The 14,227-nt window shown below is 39.8% G+C and overlaps 3 protein-coding genes across 4 annotated transcripts; 1 reads left to right on the forward strand and 2 right to left on the reverse strand.

Moving 5' to 3' along the window:
* Positions 1–328: 328 nt before the first annotated feature.
* Positions 329–2,155, reverse strand: LOC117644334 (60S ribosomal protein L10a-2). The gene is made up of 5 exons (XM_034383692.1): positions 2,009–2,155; positions 1,446–1,604; positions 1,030–1,178; positions 610–782; positions 329–534 (listed from the first exon to the last, which is right to left on the reverse strand). The coding sequence occupies exons 1-5, from the start codon at positions 2,011–2,013 to the stop codon at positions 364–366; spliced, it is 657 nt and encodes a 218-aa protein (XP_034239583.1). The 5' UTR covers positions 2,014–2,155; the 3' UTR covers positions 329–363.
* A 52-nt stretch (positions 2,156–2,207) lies between these two features.
* On the forward strand, positions 2,208–10,969 carry LOC117644331 (oxysterol-binding protein-related protein 11-like). Of its 2 annotated transcripts, none has more exons than XM_034383690.1 (12): positions 2,208–2,553; positions 2,649–2,831; positions 2,914–3,126; positions 3,208–3,391; positions 3,480–3,741; positions 9,053–9,168; positions 9,240–9,576; positions 9,666–9,880; positions 9,971–10,242; positions 10,339–10,455; positions 10,545–10,706; positions 10,786–10,969. In XM_034383690.1, the coding sequence occupies exons 2-12, from the start codon at positions 2,700–2,702 to the stop codon at positions 10,909–10,911; spliced, it is 2,136 nt and encodes a 711-aa protein (XP_034239581.1). In that variant the 5' UTR covers positions 2,208–2,553; positions 2,649–2,699; the 3' UTR covers positions 10,912–10,969. The 2 variants fall into 2 exon arrangements, with proteins under 2 accessions (XP_034239581.1, XP_034239580.1); XM_034383689.1 differs by having other exon boundaries at positions 2,699–2,831.
* Positions 10,970–11,293: 324 nt separating this feature from the next.
* Positions 11,294–13,447, reverse strand: LOC117644333 (dnaJ homolog subfamily B member 9-like). The gene is made up of 4 exons (XM_034383691.1): positions 13,158–13,447; positions 12,561–12,814; positions 12,241–12,476; positions 11,294–12,167 (listed from the first exon to the last, which is right to left on the reverse strand). Exons 2-4 carry the CDS (start codon positions 12,796–12,798, stop codon positions 11,934–11,936), a joined length of 708 nt encoding a protein of 235 aa, XP_034239582.1. The 5' UTR covers positions 12,799–12,814; positions 13,158–13,447; the 3' UTR covers positions 11,294–11,933.
* Between the last annotated feature and the right edge of the window lie 780 nt (positions 13,448–14,227).

Below are 14,227 nucleotides of genomic sequence, written 5' to 3' on the forward strand. Positions count from 1 at the left end.
CTTGAACCATCCTCTAAATTTTGCAGTGTTCTATCATTCAACATCAAATGAATGTAATTAAAAGCATACTGTGGAAAATGAATAAAAATTTGCTGTATGGGCCAATGAATAAATAGTCCTTTGTACCAGGTTGAGCTTTGATTAAGTGTCCTTAGCGCAAGGTGATAGAAGTGAGATAAAATTCAGATACTTTGTTTGACCCTCCTACCACACCCAAAATTTAAGGTCTGCCCCAAGTGAGGAGAGATCAGCATATTGCATAAAATTCTCCCCGAGAAAACACACTAGATTGAACAAGAAAAGGAGAGAGGGCCAAGAAGCAAACAAATAAAATTAGAAGATAACGTATAATTCAGCAGCAAATTAATACAGTCGCTGGGGTGGTCCCATGGTGGACTTTACGTGCAGGGACCTGACGTTCTGCCAGTGTTTCTTCAGAAGTGAGACGAGGAAGTTGATGGCAAGATGGACGTTCTGGACAAGTTCATCGAGAGACATGCCAACATGGCCAACACCAACAGACAGGCACAAGACCTGCAAAAGTCATTAAATTAGTAACACAAATCAAAATTTAAAAAAAAAGAGGAAAACTAAGAACACAATACTTGCCTTCTTCATCTGGAACTTAATGGTAGCCTTAACTTCATCAATCTTGGCCATCATGGACTCCGAGTGGGAGAGAAGACCAGGGAATTTACCAGCCTTGTTAAGACCAGGACCCAACAGACGGGGAATCTGCTTGATCAGAGCCTCAGAGGCAAGGAAAGCATCGTAGGACTTGGCTGAAAAAAAAAACAGAAGCAGCAATTAGCATTAATGTGGTCAATTATAGTCAAGTGCTTTGGGAGTGCATCGGAAGGAAGTGTCAGCAGGAAGTATAACCATGACATTATGATCAACGAGATGGAAGTCATAACCTGTTAATCAGTCTAGCATTCCTTTACTACAGTGAAGGAACAAATCCAACACTGGAAACAAAAAATGCGTAGGACATCAAACAAGGCTGTTGAAACTGTGCGTCACACTCACCAAGCTTCTTGACGAGCTTCTTGTTCTTGTTCAGCTTCTTCAGGGCTTCAGCATCCATGAAGGGAACATTGTTGGCCTTGGCCTCATCACAGTGCTGCTGGTCTCCAAGAATGCACACCTGCATCTTGGGCCTGGGGATGTGCTTCAGCCTGGAGTAAAGAGAACACTGTTAGATGACGGGTCACTCACGCCATGCAGATAATGTCGGACAATATCAGTTCCCTAACTACGGACCAAGCATGACAGCCTGGCCCGACTTACCACAACACCACACATCAACCAAAATAATAGCGGTAGTGTTGCCACAACCTCCCCAATTTTTTTAAGACCCTGGGTGCAGGTCCCCCAGGTTAAGCCCAGGTACCTAGACACTCAAGCATAGAGCAGGCTCGGAGTGTTAGGTCAGAGGAACGTACTTCACGGTGCCAGAGAAACGCTTGTCCTTTTGGGGATCGTAGTTCTTCAGACCGATTTGGATTTCCACGGTCTCGGTGAAGTTCCTCTTTTTCGTCTCGGCGGCATGCTGAAGGACGGCCGACACACACTCGTAGAATGTGTCCCTGGAGACTTTGGACCTGGAAGGCGACAAAGACAAAACCCACGTTAGTGCCGGCCCTAGGAACAGACGGGGCAAGCTTGCCGGACGCGAGCGCGAGGTTAGCACGTCTGCGGGAGAAGTTGGACGAAACGAGAACTTGCAAAGCGACGAAGGGAGCGCGAGATCAAAAGGCGAAACCGACAGGAAGAAAGATTTAAGGAAGTAAAATATAAGCCCAAGTTGTTAACTCAAAAATCCCCGTAAGAAATGCACGGTAGGGAAACTTAACCTATACGAGGGCGTTGGATGTGACACTTCAAAAGTACGCAAATAATCGCAAAACTAAGATGTGAATATGGAGAGTTAACGAACGGATAGGGACTTAAAAAATTTAAACAGTAGAAATTCCAAAAGATTCAATAAATATTTTCAGATACTCACGTCATCTTGGACCTAAGTTTGACGACCCACCGATCACAACGCGGAACTGGGAAGGAAACGGAAGAGGAGTTTTCTTCTCTGCGTGCCACGAACCGGCTTTAAGGCCTACAGACCTTGCCTCGCCACAGCCAGGGTTTTCGGACCGATCTTCCCGGTCGACATGACATATCTCTGCCTAACATTTACCTTTCTGGAACGCACCCGCACACCCGAAAATGGTTTTCTTCGTATCTCACTTTTACCATTTATTATTAGTCTCATGATCAAATTAGTGAAATTGTTTGCAATGAAAAGACTTTCCAACAGTCTTAAATTGCTTCCTTTTGCAACTGTGCCTCGTTTTCTTTGATCAACTCCAACCATTATGGTTTTCTTCTGACGTCTAGATCTAAGCCGAATTAATGCAATTTTCACAGATGACATTTCAGTCATTTTAGTAACAGTAGGAGAAATGTCATTATTTTTGGTGACAGAATCTGATTGATACATTCCATCTCTTCATCATATTGGGCATCTTTAATTGTAAACGTCTAATCTTAAAGCAAGTGAGTTGACTGCTAACCTTAATGGAATTGTCAGCTTGGCAGGTGGCAATTTTGACATTTGACATCAGCCTAAACTATTTTTTTTTTTTAAATAGCACGATATTTGTTTGACCTGATGACCACCATTTAATCGTTGCGTTTGCAGAATGGACATGCACTCAGATAAGCTTCGACAGCAGTTTGAAGGCCAGTTATACAAGTACACCAATGTTATGAAAGGATGGCAGCATCGATGGTTCGTCCTTGATCCTGAAATGGGCACCCTCAGTTATTTCTTGGTAAGCTGAAATTTGGTCCAAGTATACTTTAATCCTATTGACTTGCCTGAAGGAAAGTTGTCATAAACTTCTTCCTTCTCAGAGTGATGCTGATCACAAACCTCGAGGAGTGAGAGGTTCTATTCACTTGGCTGCAGCTGTTATTTCTCCCAGTGATGAAGATTCTAACACTTTTACTGTTAACTCAACCACGGGAGAATTCTACAAGCTAAGAGCAGGTGATGCACGTGCAAGGCAAGACTGGGTGAACCGGTTGCGTGCAGTTGCTGAAATGCATACTATAGCCATAGCCCAGGTAATATTACTTCTCATTTTATTATGAGTTTTATGAGAAATGTGGCCAACATGTTAAGCTGCATTCCTAAATTTTCTGCAGAGCAATCCTCCTCTACCTCCGCGAGAACACCATACTCTAAGCACATCAGCTGCAAATCCCAATCCATTAGTACACTGTACAATGGCACTTCTTGATGCATTCAGCATGGTTCGTGATCACCTCCAGAAAGCTGAGCATTGCAACAACCTCCTTGCGCGTGCTGTTGAGGACTTGCCAGTTTCAGGTACAGTTTCTATTTCAATACAAATTTGCAGTAACATGTTGCTGGTTTTTATATTTTTCTTGAACATGGTGATGAATGTCAAATCCAGGTCCTGGAATGCTCAGTTCAGATGCTGACCTTCTAGTCTTAAAGGCGACAACAAGTGCTACCTTGCAATGCCTTGGACACTGCCTGTCTATATTACAACAGCAACAATTGGCTCCACCTTCAACACCAGCCTTACCTCCTGTTTCTGCTGTCCCCGGCTCATCTCAGTCCTTATCAAGCGCTGGGAAACCACCTCTGACTAAAAAGAATTCCCTCCCTACCAACACACCTGCCTCACCGTCTCACTTTGAAGGAAAGAAAAGGTGAGTGCTGTCTTACTTAGGAACCGAAATTCCTCCTTTATTATCGTATTTGCACTTCAAATAATTCTCTTGTCTCGCTGCTAAGCAATACTAATACATTTCATGTTCATATGATTTTGCTTGAAAAATAAGTTCTGCTATCGGGACTTCTGACTTGAGTGCGTCACTACTTTCCATTTGTTTTATTCAGAGGGACATGGATATAAACCCAACAGGAATTGAAAAAAAAACAAAAAAAAAACAAATTAGATGAAAGGATGTTAATGCATGGCTTAGATCTAAATTATGTAGACACCTTTTGCTGTGCATTTTGGGATTGTTTGTTTCATTTTATCACAATATTTCATCTTCTCTTTCATGAAGTATGGCAAGGAACTACTACTTACTTTGGTGAAATGCATTTAATTTTCTTCAACAGTTTTTATTTTTTTTGTTAAGGAAATTACTATATCTAAAATTTGTGTATTGGGTTTACATGTGCTAGATATGCTGCATCACAGCTTATCTATTCTTGATTCACTGTATGTTTTGTGTTGCTGTTCTGATTTGTTAAGCCCACAGTTGCACACATGCTTTAATCTTAATCTTAATTAAAAAAAAAAAAACAACCTGTTTTTGTTGGTGTACTGGTTCATAAGATATTGGTCATGCTTAGTCAGCACTACAAGGGAAATATATGTGCATTATGGGCTTTGAATGTTAGTGGCAACAGCTAGGTTAAATTCTTGCCCTCTTTTCTTTCATTATCCATATAGTTTTTGGTTATTACAAAAGTGTTTTCAACAAGCTGAGACTTTCTGTTTCCTTTTTTCCCCCCTTGATACTCAGTTTTTTTTTATTATTATCGAATTCCTAAAATTAACTATCTTTGATTTGCTTTGCTTTAGTTTGTCCGTTTTGGTCTACCAATGCATGCAAAATCTCTGTCCTAGTATTTATATGATAATGTTTGAAAGTGATGTTAAATCTTCTGATTTGGTTGTGCATGCATTTGTCTTTTGCAGATCTGGGAAATTCAAGAAGTTAAAGCATTCCCGAAGTCTGAAAAAAGATGTTGGACATGTATCAAAGTCAATTGAAAACACATGAATAACATCCGTGCTAGGAGTTTGTTTTGATTTGTGTTTTATTCAGGAAAGGTATGTTAGTTGTCTCTGAAGTGTTCCATTTGTATGTTATAGTTTTGTTTTGAGTTGACGTTAACAGCAAGAAGCTTGTTAGATAGAATCCTCTGATAAAGTCTGAATTGTCACATCCCTTACTGTGACAATAGTATGTGATTACTATCTATTCAGAATTTGTATTTCAGGTAGAGTTCTAAATGTGATACTCAATTGAGAACGCTTCCTGTAAAGCACTGTAAATCTGTCGCTGTTTAAATTTTGTCAACTGTCCATTTTAAGCGCTAGTGCTCTGAAAATTTTTTTTTGCAAAAGAATAGTTATTGTTCTTGACTATACTTCATGCAAGTTTATGTGTATTTAGCCTATACCTGTTTCAAATGTGATTCAAATGGTGGTTGCCTCCCAATATAATAGGGCAACTTCAAAGTCAAATGCCCCCTAAATTCAATACCTAAATGTATGATAATTTTTATTAGTGCCATACTTAGAGTATTTGATGAACCATGTTCGTCACTGTGAAGAGATGCCTTACGTAAATGGTGTTTTTAATATTGCCATTTCAAAATATTATTGCATATATTTTTGGCTTTCGTCTTTCAGTTGAGTGACTTGTTCATTTGGTTTTCCTCCATCACAGAATAGTTGGGAATCAGCAACTTTCTTTTATCTGTTTCAAGAGTTTTTATCCTGAAAGATGTTTCATTCTTTATCTCAATTTTGGCACATTTGTTAAACACGCCACATCTTAATTAACTTTGCTTTCTTCATTATTTCCTGCACTCCTTTGAATATTTTTCTGCCACTTTGACTTGTGCAGTTTTCTGAGATTTCTGTATTTCTTAAACCATTCTTTTATTTTACCTGCCCGTATAAATCTGACTAGCTTTGATGGTTCTCTTTCTGATCGAGAAAGACTAGATTTTGAAATACTTGCTTGCGTTTTGAGCAGTTTCATAGTAATGCAGTTCTAGTAATTTTTATTTCTGGGCATGACTCACATGTCCAGAGTGGTTTAACTTCTACAAGTGCGAATGAGCAATTGTTCAATGTGATGTAGAGTATTTGTATAAATTCATATAATGTATGCATGTGTATCAATTTTAATGCCAACTAATTAGGGTATACCAAATCAATAAAACTGTAGTTATTGTAGATCTAAATACAAATATTTGCTGTTTTAATTTTGTGCACAGCTTATCCTCACAGGGTTATTGGAATAAGCCTTTAAGGATACTGTGACTTAGTGTTAATTTGTGTTGAATAAGAAATGTAGACTGTAGATGTTGATAGAAACTGTTACTTTAAGGCCCACTCTGATAACAATGTGTCCTGAAGAGCAAGTAATAAGTGTATCTGGTCTACTACCAGATTTTACATTTTGTGATTTCACTCTAAAACTTTGAATCGAGTTGTAATTTTCATTGTTACTTGCCTAGCAAAGCAAAATTTAGACTGACCTTGTATAGGGACCAATACTGTAGGCAGTTTCTTTGGTGCAGCTCGATGGGTGTGTACACTGTATCATATTAGGAAATTGATAATTGTTAGTGTATCCACTCATCTAGATCCTTGCTATGTTATGAACAGTTCCTCTCTTTCCCTTTATGTACAAATATTTTAATTATGACAATAAGGTTCATTTAGGCTTCCAGGTGTTTCTGTGTCTTTGATCTTTAAATGCAGTCTGCCTTAAGAATAATTCGATCCACTTCCATAAAGGAATGCAGCCTTCACACATCAGCATCAAAAAGAAATATTAATAAGTCAGACTTTTTGTAGTTTTGTGAACACTGTGACTGCATACAGCACACTTCTGTTGTTATTGTATTTCTGATATGAGTAGTATTATGTGAGTGTTTTCTTCAGATTTTTCTTGTAGGGCATGTAGAAGCGTGGAAGCCTTGACTGTGATGCCACTTGGATCAGTTATTTTGTTTGCAGGAAGGGCACTCTTATAGTGTACATATCTTTACATACGTCTTGTTCAGCTTTTTCTTCACCTTCCCTCTTCTTTCTCCTATTTGGGAGTGTGCACTCATGCTGCCGTGAAATCGAATTTGATTGTTTAAACCTGAAAAAAGAAATGTTTTTCTCACCAAAGCATGTGATGATTTTTCATATTTGGACCATCTTAAAACAAAAAAAAATGAGAATTACTAATTAGTGAAACCTTTTCAGTCTTTCCTTTCTACCCAAATAGTGTTTACTCTAAGGTTATTGTATATTTCCATAGATGCTGAACAATATACTCCGGCTTTGCTCAAGTACTCTGAAATCAGCTCTTGAGATGCAAGACTGATACAGCACTGAAAGGTGCGCTGCAACCAGAGCCCTCCAATTTACTTCCATTGCTTTTCAGTTCGATAGTTGTGTTACTCTATTCTTCAAATTTTAACGTTTCCCCTAGTTTTCTTAAACTGTTTTCTTGTTGGTTTTGACAATCGTGTTTTTTTTCTGTCACTATTATCTTTTTCTTTTTTGTTTCAAAACTTTTTATCTTGATGGATTCTTATGCTCAACTTGTGAACTTACTAGTGAGTTCTGCTTTTGGGGTAAATGGACAGTAGTTGCTAGTCACAGCATCTCCTGGTTTATGCTTTATCTCAGTTGAATGCTGTTTTCTGCTATTACCAACCCATTTGTGGCATGTTGGCATAGGACACTCATCCTTCCCCAACCAAATGGTTGATTACAAATGTCCTTGTGTTTGGCATACTCCTGAATCTATTATCAGGCCTCTCAAAAGCAATGGGCTGAGTTTTGCAACATGCAACTAGTTCTGTGGGGATATGTTTCATTCAATAGTTGTGCAAGTGATTGTGTATGCCATATGTTTATGTACAAATGTAGCTGATTTTTGTTTGTCAAGTTTTCAAGGTAATCTGTGTTTTATCAGCATAACTATTAGATGTTACACCTGTTTGTTAGAGTTCTGTACATTTTGTTTGTAGGGTTGTTTTTTTTTTCTTTTTCCTCACATACTCTATAGAGGCTGAGCCTCAAATATATTTTTGTTCTTTCACTCTAATGTTGCTGTTGATGTTTTTTTTTTATTTCATATCAAATGGATTTTAATCTTAATTGTGTAGGTTTTTTAAAAACAATTGTGTAGGTTTTTTAAAAACAGACATCTTTATGACCATTCTAATCTGTGTCACTTGCAGTACTCTTTGCTCATTTTTATAGATTTTGTAATCTAATGTGAGGTGTTTTGTGATTGTATTTTGTGGTATTGTCTGACTTTTTTCTAATCCTTGATGTTTTGGTGTCTTCCCAGTGTTAACTATCTTCTGCTAAAATTGAAATTGCAACAACCCTGTCTGTTTTACATAAGTGCAAATGCTATTTAAGTGCACAATATTATATTACTTAGTATCAGTATTCAAAAACTTTGTGCATTCAATTGCCATTGTGTTTAAATGGGGGCTGTCGATCAGCACTTTGCCAAGCAATGTGAAGCTTTCATAACTCCACTACTTCTGAGAGAAATAAAGTGTAGTAAAGTATTCGGGAGATTCTGGTTTGAAATTTCTAGCAGTATGTAAATTAATCTCCACTTCGATTGACCATTCATTCATTATTGTGCGTCTCAAGTGTTTGCTTTTTCTATCAAATTGACTGCTGTGTAGGCTTTCAATTCACTCAATAATACAATGTCAACCTTTGTTGTCTTCCTGCCTTTTGCATTGTAAGTTGATTAAACGCCACTGTTGGGGTTACGTATTACTAGTCTATTTGTGGAATCTAGTATATCTAATGAGAACTATCACATGTTTGTATGGGTTAAAAATAAAAGAAGCAAGTTCGTATCATAGATTTGTGTTTATCTTCAAAGACACCGAGTCACATCTCCCTTTATTGAAGAGAGTTGTTGAGCAAAGCTCATCAGAACCCCTGCATAGTGAATTGTATGCAAGTGACCCAATTCTGATTGTGTACTTCTTTCACCATACATCGGCGATATGAGAAGTAGTTAGTGGTATTCCTTATTGTCAAACTTAAAAATCAAAACAAAACCAGCAAAGAGATTCCACTAAATTGAAATAAGAAAAGAAAACAACAATTTTTCTTGAATAATTCATATTTTTCTATTACTACAGGTGCTTTATTGAAGATTTTGTTGTGTAACTAAACAGCAAAGTAGAGATTTGAATGAATATGACTAGGAATGTTGTACTCTGTTGCAGTGGAAGCCAGCGGTCTCACCACCACCATCAGCCAGTAGTAACTCAGGCAACACCGATGCAGGGAGAAGCATCTCGAAGAAATGACCCTACTCAAAGCACAGTTCCTGTTGAATTTGGTATGTTATCATTTAATCAATTTCATACAACTGAAATAAGTTCAGTGTTACTGAAACTTGTTCTGTTTTAGCCAAAGTTGAAGCTAGTTACATCAGCCCCAGTGATAGACAGGATATGAAATTGAAAGAAAAGGAGAAGGAAGACTCAGCCAAGACAAAAGGAAAGGTGCAAGAGAGTGACCCTCTGGGCGATGAAGAGGTGACCGACGAAGAGGACGTGAGGGCGGGAGGGGCAGGCGGCAGGACATTCCAAGCTGAGGAAAACAAGTCTGTCATTTTACACCTTTTGTCCCAGTTAAAACTGGGAATGGACTTGACAAAAGTGGTGCTCCCCACTTTTATTCTAGAAAGAAGGTCTCTTCTTGAAATGTTCGCTGATTGTTTAGGTCATCCCAACTTCTTTATAAAGTTAGTGAAGATTATCTTGTAATCCTTTTACACTCAAGCATTTTTTAAATAAAATGTGATGTAATTTTTTTTTCTTAACTCTTCTGTAGGATTATGGAGAGCTCCACAGCTGAAGAAAGGATGATGGCGGTTGTAGAGTGGTATCTAACATCTCTGCATATTGGAAGAGACTGTTCGATTGCAAAGAAGCCATACAATCCAATCATTGGAGAAACATTCCATTGTTCCTGGAAGGTACAAACTCCTGATAACAGAACTGACTATGTCCATTACACAGCTGAGCAAGTATCTCATCATCCACCAGGTAAGCCGACAGTGTTCGTGTGCATACACAATGCTAGTGAAAGTAATTTTAAGACGAGTGTAACTATCTAAATCCTTTCCATTGTTCTAGTTACTGCATTTTACGCTGAATGTCCAAGTCGAAATATGTGTCTGAATGCTTCCATTTGGACTAAAAGTAATTTTTCTGGAATGTCTGTTGGTGTGACAATGGTGGGTGATGTCAGTCTCCACTTAGGAGACTTTAGAGAGCGCTACGATTTTACCTTGCCTTCAGCTTATGCGCGCTCCATCATATCAGTCCCTTGGATCGAATTGGGAGGCAAAGTGGTGATCAATTGTCCTAGCACAGGGTACTCGGCTCATATCATTTTCCATACTAAGGTTTGTATGTCTGAAGGTTCTCAGACCTATGTGTGCCATTCTTTTCTGTTTCAAGTCACATAAATTTAAATTTTTGCTGTTGTCAATGTCTTACAGCCTTTCTATGGTGGAAAAGTTCATCAAGTGACTGGCGAAGTCCGTAATGAGGCTGGCGTCAACACATGCAAGATTCAAGGAGAGTGGAATTCGTCATATGATTTCACATTTCCAGGTGTAAGTACCTAGTTCCATAATCGCTCTGTCTGGCATTAATGTTTTTATTTCTTTGAAAATTACTGATCAAGTGTGGACCTTATTTGCAGGGACGCACAAATGTCATTGATGTGACAAGGCTCCCAGTAATCCGCAAAAGAGTAAAACCTGTAGGGAAGCAGGGTGTGATGGAATCCCGTCGTCTCTGGAACGAGGTCACCAATGCTCTTGCTGAGGGAGACATATCAAGAGCTACTGAACACAAAAGAAATGTAATAGCAAAGTTTGAAGAGTTACCGCAGAGCAGTTTCAAGTACCTTAACAATATTAACAATATTTTCTATATTACAGCTTGAGGAGCAACAACGCTCTGGGGAAAAGCACCGTGCAATCACTGGAACATCCTTCCCAACTCGGTATTTCCATCGGACAGATGACGATACATGGATGTACAATAATATGTTAGTGTCAGTTTAAAAGGAGAACTAATAATTGGGGAAATAAAGGTCCATTGTTTTTGTTGAAATTTTTAATACCAAACACTCTTGATTTCCGCACCTGATGTTCACTTTTTTCAACAGCAACAAAACAAAGATGAAAGGTCTAGTTATCTACTTCTAAATAAAAATACATAAGAGGAGATGCAAGTCCAGCTTGGCTGAACCTCTTAACTCACACTGTAAGAGCTACATTCTACCACTTAAACATCACTGCATTCCAGTGAAACACTTTCAAACCTGGATGCCAGGAACTATCGTTAAAATAAAAATATTAATGCTACTTTGATCTGACCCCTGAGAAATCTCAAAGTTAGGAGCTTAACACACTCAGTCATAAGATCACAAACTTAATACACAGCATTAATTTTGATTGTAATTCCTTTGTAAAATTATTTTACAAATTCCAAAACAAAGACTACTTCAGTACCAGTATTGCAGACATTTATACTATAATATTGATCATCATTTCTCAAAATGATAGATTGTTCCAACCTAAAGTTTACTCCTGCTATTTTAGCCAAATATGCAGTAACATCACAGAAAGTCAACATTGCTTATACTTTCAAGGCACTAAAGTGGAAATAGCTTCCACATAATTTCTTTACTATTCCATCCAATGGCATAGAATCAAAGGATTATTGATTGAGAGAACATTCAGACCATTCGCTTCCATACTAACATTTTTGATGTAGATCAAATAAGGTACAAATACAGAATATAAGACCAACTGTTAAGCCTACCTTATTACAAATATCACAGTTTAAAGGACTTATTAATGTGTGTAGGTCGAACCATAAAATAGTTAAACAAAGCTGTGAGCCGAATTGTGGCAAGAAACTGGATATTCCTCCGAAAAAATGTTTCCCAGAATTTATAAAATCAAGGCCTTTCCTCCCCCAGCCCCTCCCCAATTTTTCTTAATAGGTTGAGTTTTGATTTCTAATTTTAAAAACAGCCTCACAATTAATTTTAAAAACCTAAATTGAAAATAAAATATATTTAAGAGCACTGCATATAAGTTGTCACCACATTGCCAACTCTCTGAGTGACAGTTTTGCATGCTCTCTGCTCAGAGAAGTGACCACCCTGGTGCTGTTGTCTTCTATGGCCTTGATGCGCCTGTTGGTGATGAGCATAGTGGTTTTCATGATGATCTGAGTGACCACCATAATGACTCCCAAAGAAAGAGCTCCCATCTCCAAAAGTATGCTCTTGGAAGAAAGAGTTGTGATCCTGTAAGAGAGAATTTTTAATATCTTGATCCAGGCTGGTGTTAAACAACCACACGCTGTAGCCCACTACTTACCTCGGGAAACATGCTATCAAATGAAAAGAAGTTACCGCCAGGGAAGTCACTAGCGAATTGGAAAGGTCTTTGAGGACGGGCATAGTTATCAAAGAACATGGATTCAAATCCAAAATCATGACCTCCTTGCCCACCGAAATGTTGACCACCAAAACCAGAAGAAAAGGGATTGGGGTTACCAGTCTTTTGCATATCGTACAATTTTCTCTTGTCTGGATCCGAGAGGGTTTCATAAGCTGAACAGAAAAATAATTGAATGAAGTCATCATAGAAGCGAGAGCCATTCAAGTGAACAACATATGATAAAAATAAATGCTAACCTTGATTTATCTTGAAGAATTTTTCCTCAGAACTCTTCTTTTTGCTCTTGTCACGCACCTTATCGGGGTGATACTTCAGAGCTAACTGTTTGTATGCCTTTTTAATTTGTTTCAAAGTGGCAGTCTTTTCCACTCCTAAAACTTTATAGTGATCCTGATCTTCAGAGCCCAATACACAGTCCAGTGCGAGAAGGCATACAACTAAAAGGGTAAACATCTTTAAACTAGCCGACTCCATTTTGATGTTATTTCACCTGAAAAAGGAAACAGAAAAGAAACAAATCAGTAAAACTCTGCATCGAGAGATTCAACTAAATTGCGCAAAATCATGATTCTAACAAAGAAGGAATAGAATTCAAGACAAATCTTTGTCAGGCCATATGGTAGTGGCATCTAATTGTTGCAATCGGTTCCGTTCCATCAACACATGGTCTCTTCCTCACAGTTCATTCTCCACTACAGAATAAGAGGGTCGTGAAAAATCGTATGTCTTTCAAAATTCAAAATAAAAAGCGAAAGTGAGGGTTATTCAGTGACATTTTGCCCCACATCCGTTGCGACCGTTGCGCAACGTTCAAACATTGTACTGAATCTTACCTTGATTCTGACTCAAAGAAGCACTGTTTAGTAAGGCGACTAAATATTCGACCAGGTGCAGAACGCTGCGAACCGAAACAGCAAAGCAGAATTTGGCGAATGCTCAAAAATGTCGATTTGGTGTCGCTTCGACTCGGACTGTGTGCTGCAGTTGTCCTTCTGTCCCGTATTTACAAAAGCAGACAACAACTGGGGGGGTTTCGCTGCCAACATGACATGTCCACAAAACAACAGTGCGTTCCATTTCTTCAGCTGACTTCGGTCAGCAACGCAAAATGAAGGCAATTTTTATGCAGAAGCAAGCGTAAAGCGCTTTCAGAAGTCTTTTGCTGAGGGTCCGAAGTCGATAAAGACACCCGTCACATCGTTGGCAGTGTTGTTGAAAGTGTTCCCTGACGTGGGTTTGCGTGGACCAATCGCAAGCCGCCTCCGCGGCGCGTGGTTCGAAGTCGGCGGCGCCGGGAAGTCCCAGTGGACGGTGGAGGGGGGAGGGGGGTGAACGGGGCCCGGTAGGCAACCCGTCGAGCGGGCGAGCGTGCGGCGTGCCGGCCTGTCGGGCGTCCGGCCGGCCGGCCGGTCTACTGCTGCCAGGGAGGGCCCAGGACCGCTTCGACCCGAGAGGGCATTACCCTGGACCTGGCAGGGCCGGCACGTGTGGCGTGCAGCGCGAGGTTGTCGCAACATAGCGCAATCCCGGTGCAACCTAGCCTAACCGTTCACGGCCACAGATAAACAGGAAAACTGCCTCTAGGGTCGTTTCTTCGCTCTGTCTCTCTCGCACTCCCACGGGGCGCCCAAGGAGTGCGAGAGAGACGGAGCGAAGAAACGCTCCTTCGGGATCGCTGGACTGGGGACGGCTAGGTGTCAATGCCAGGGCCGGTACGACGCGCTGCGACGCGCTGCGACACTGTGCGAGGTGAGGACGGTTATCGAGTCGTCAGGTCGCTCGCTCGCGGGAGTTCGTCTTTTCCTCAAGAGGAGCCTTGGGATTCGGTATCGAGAGTCCATTTCTCTCCCTTTCTCTCCCGCACTCGTGGGGCGTCCCCTGCAGGCGCGAGAGAGACAGAGCG

The sequence above is a fragment of the Thrips palmi genome, unplaced genomic scaffold, assembly GCF_012932325.1.
Source record: "Thrips palmi isolate BJ-2018 unplaced genomic scaffold, TpBJ-2018v1 HiC_scaffold_18, whole genome shotgun sequence".
Classification (NCBI taxonomy): domain Eukaryota; kingdom Metazoa; phylum Arthropoda; class Insecta; order Thysanoptera; family Thripidae; genus Thrips; species Thrips palmi.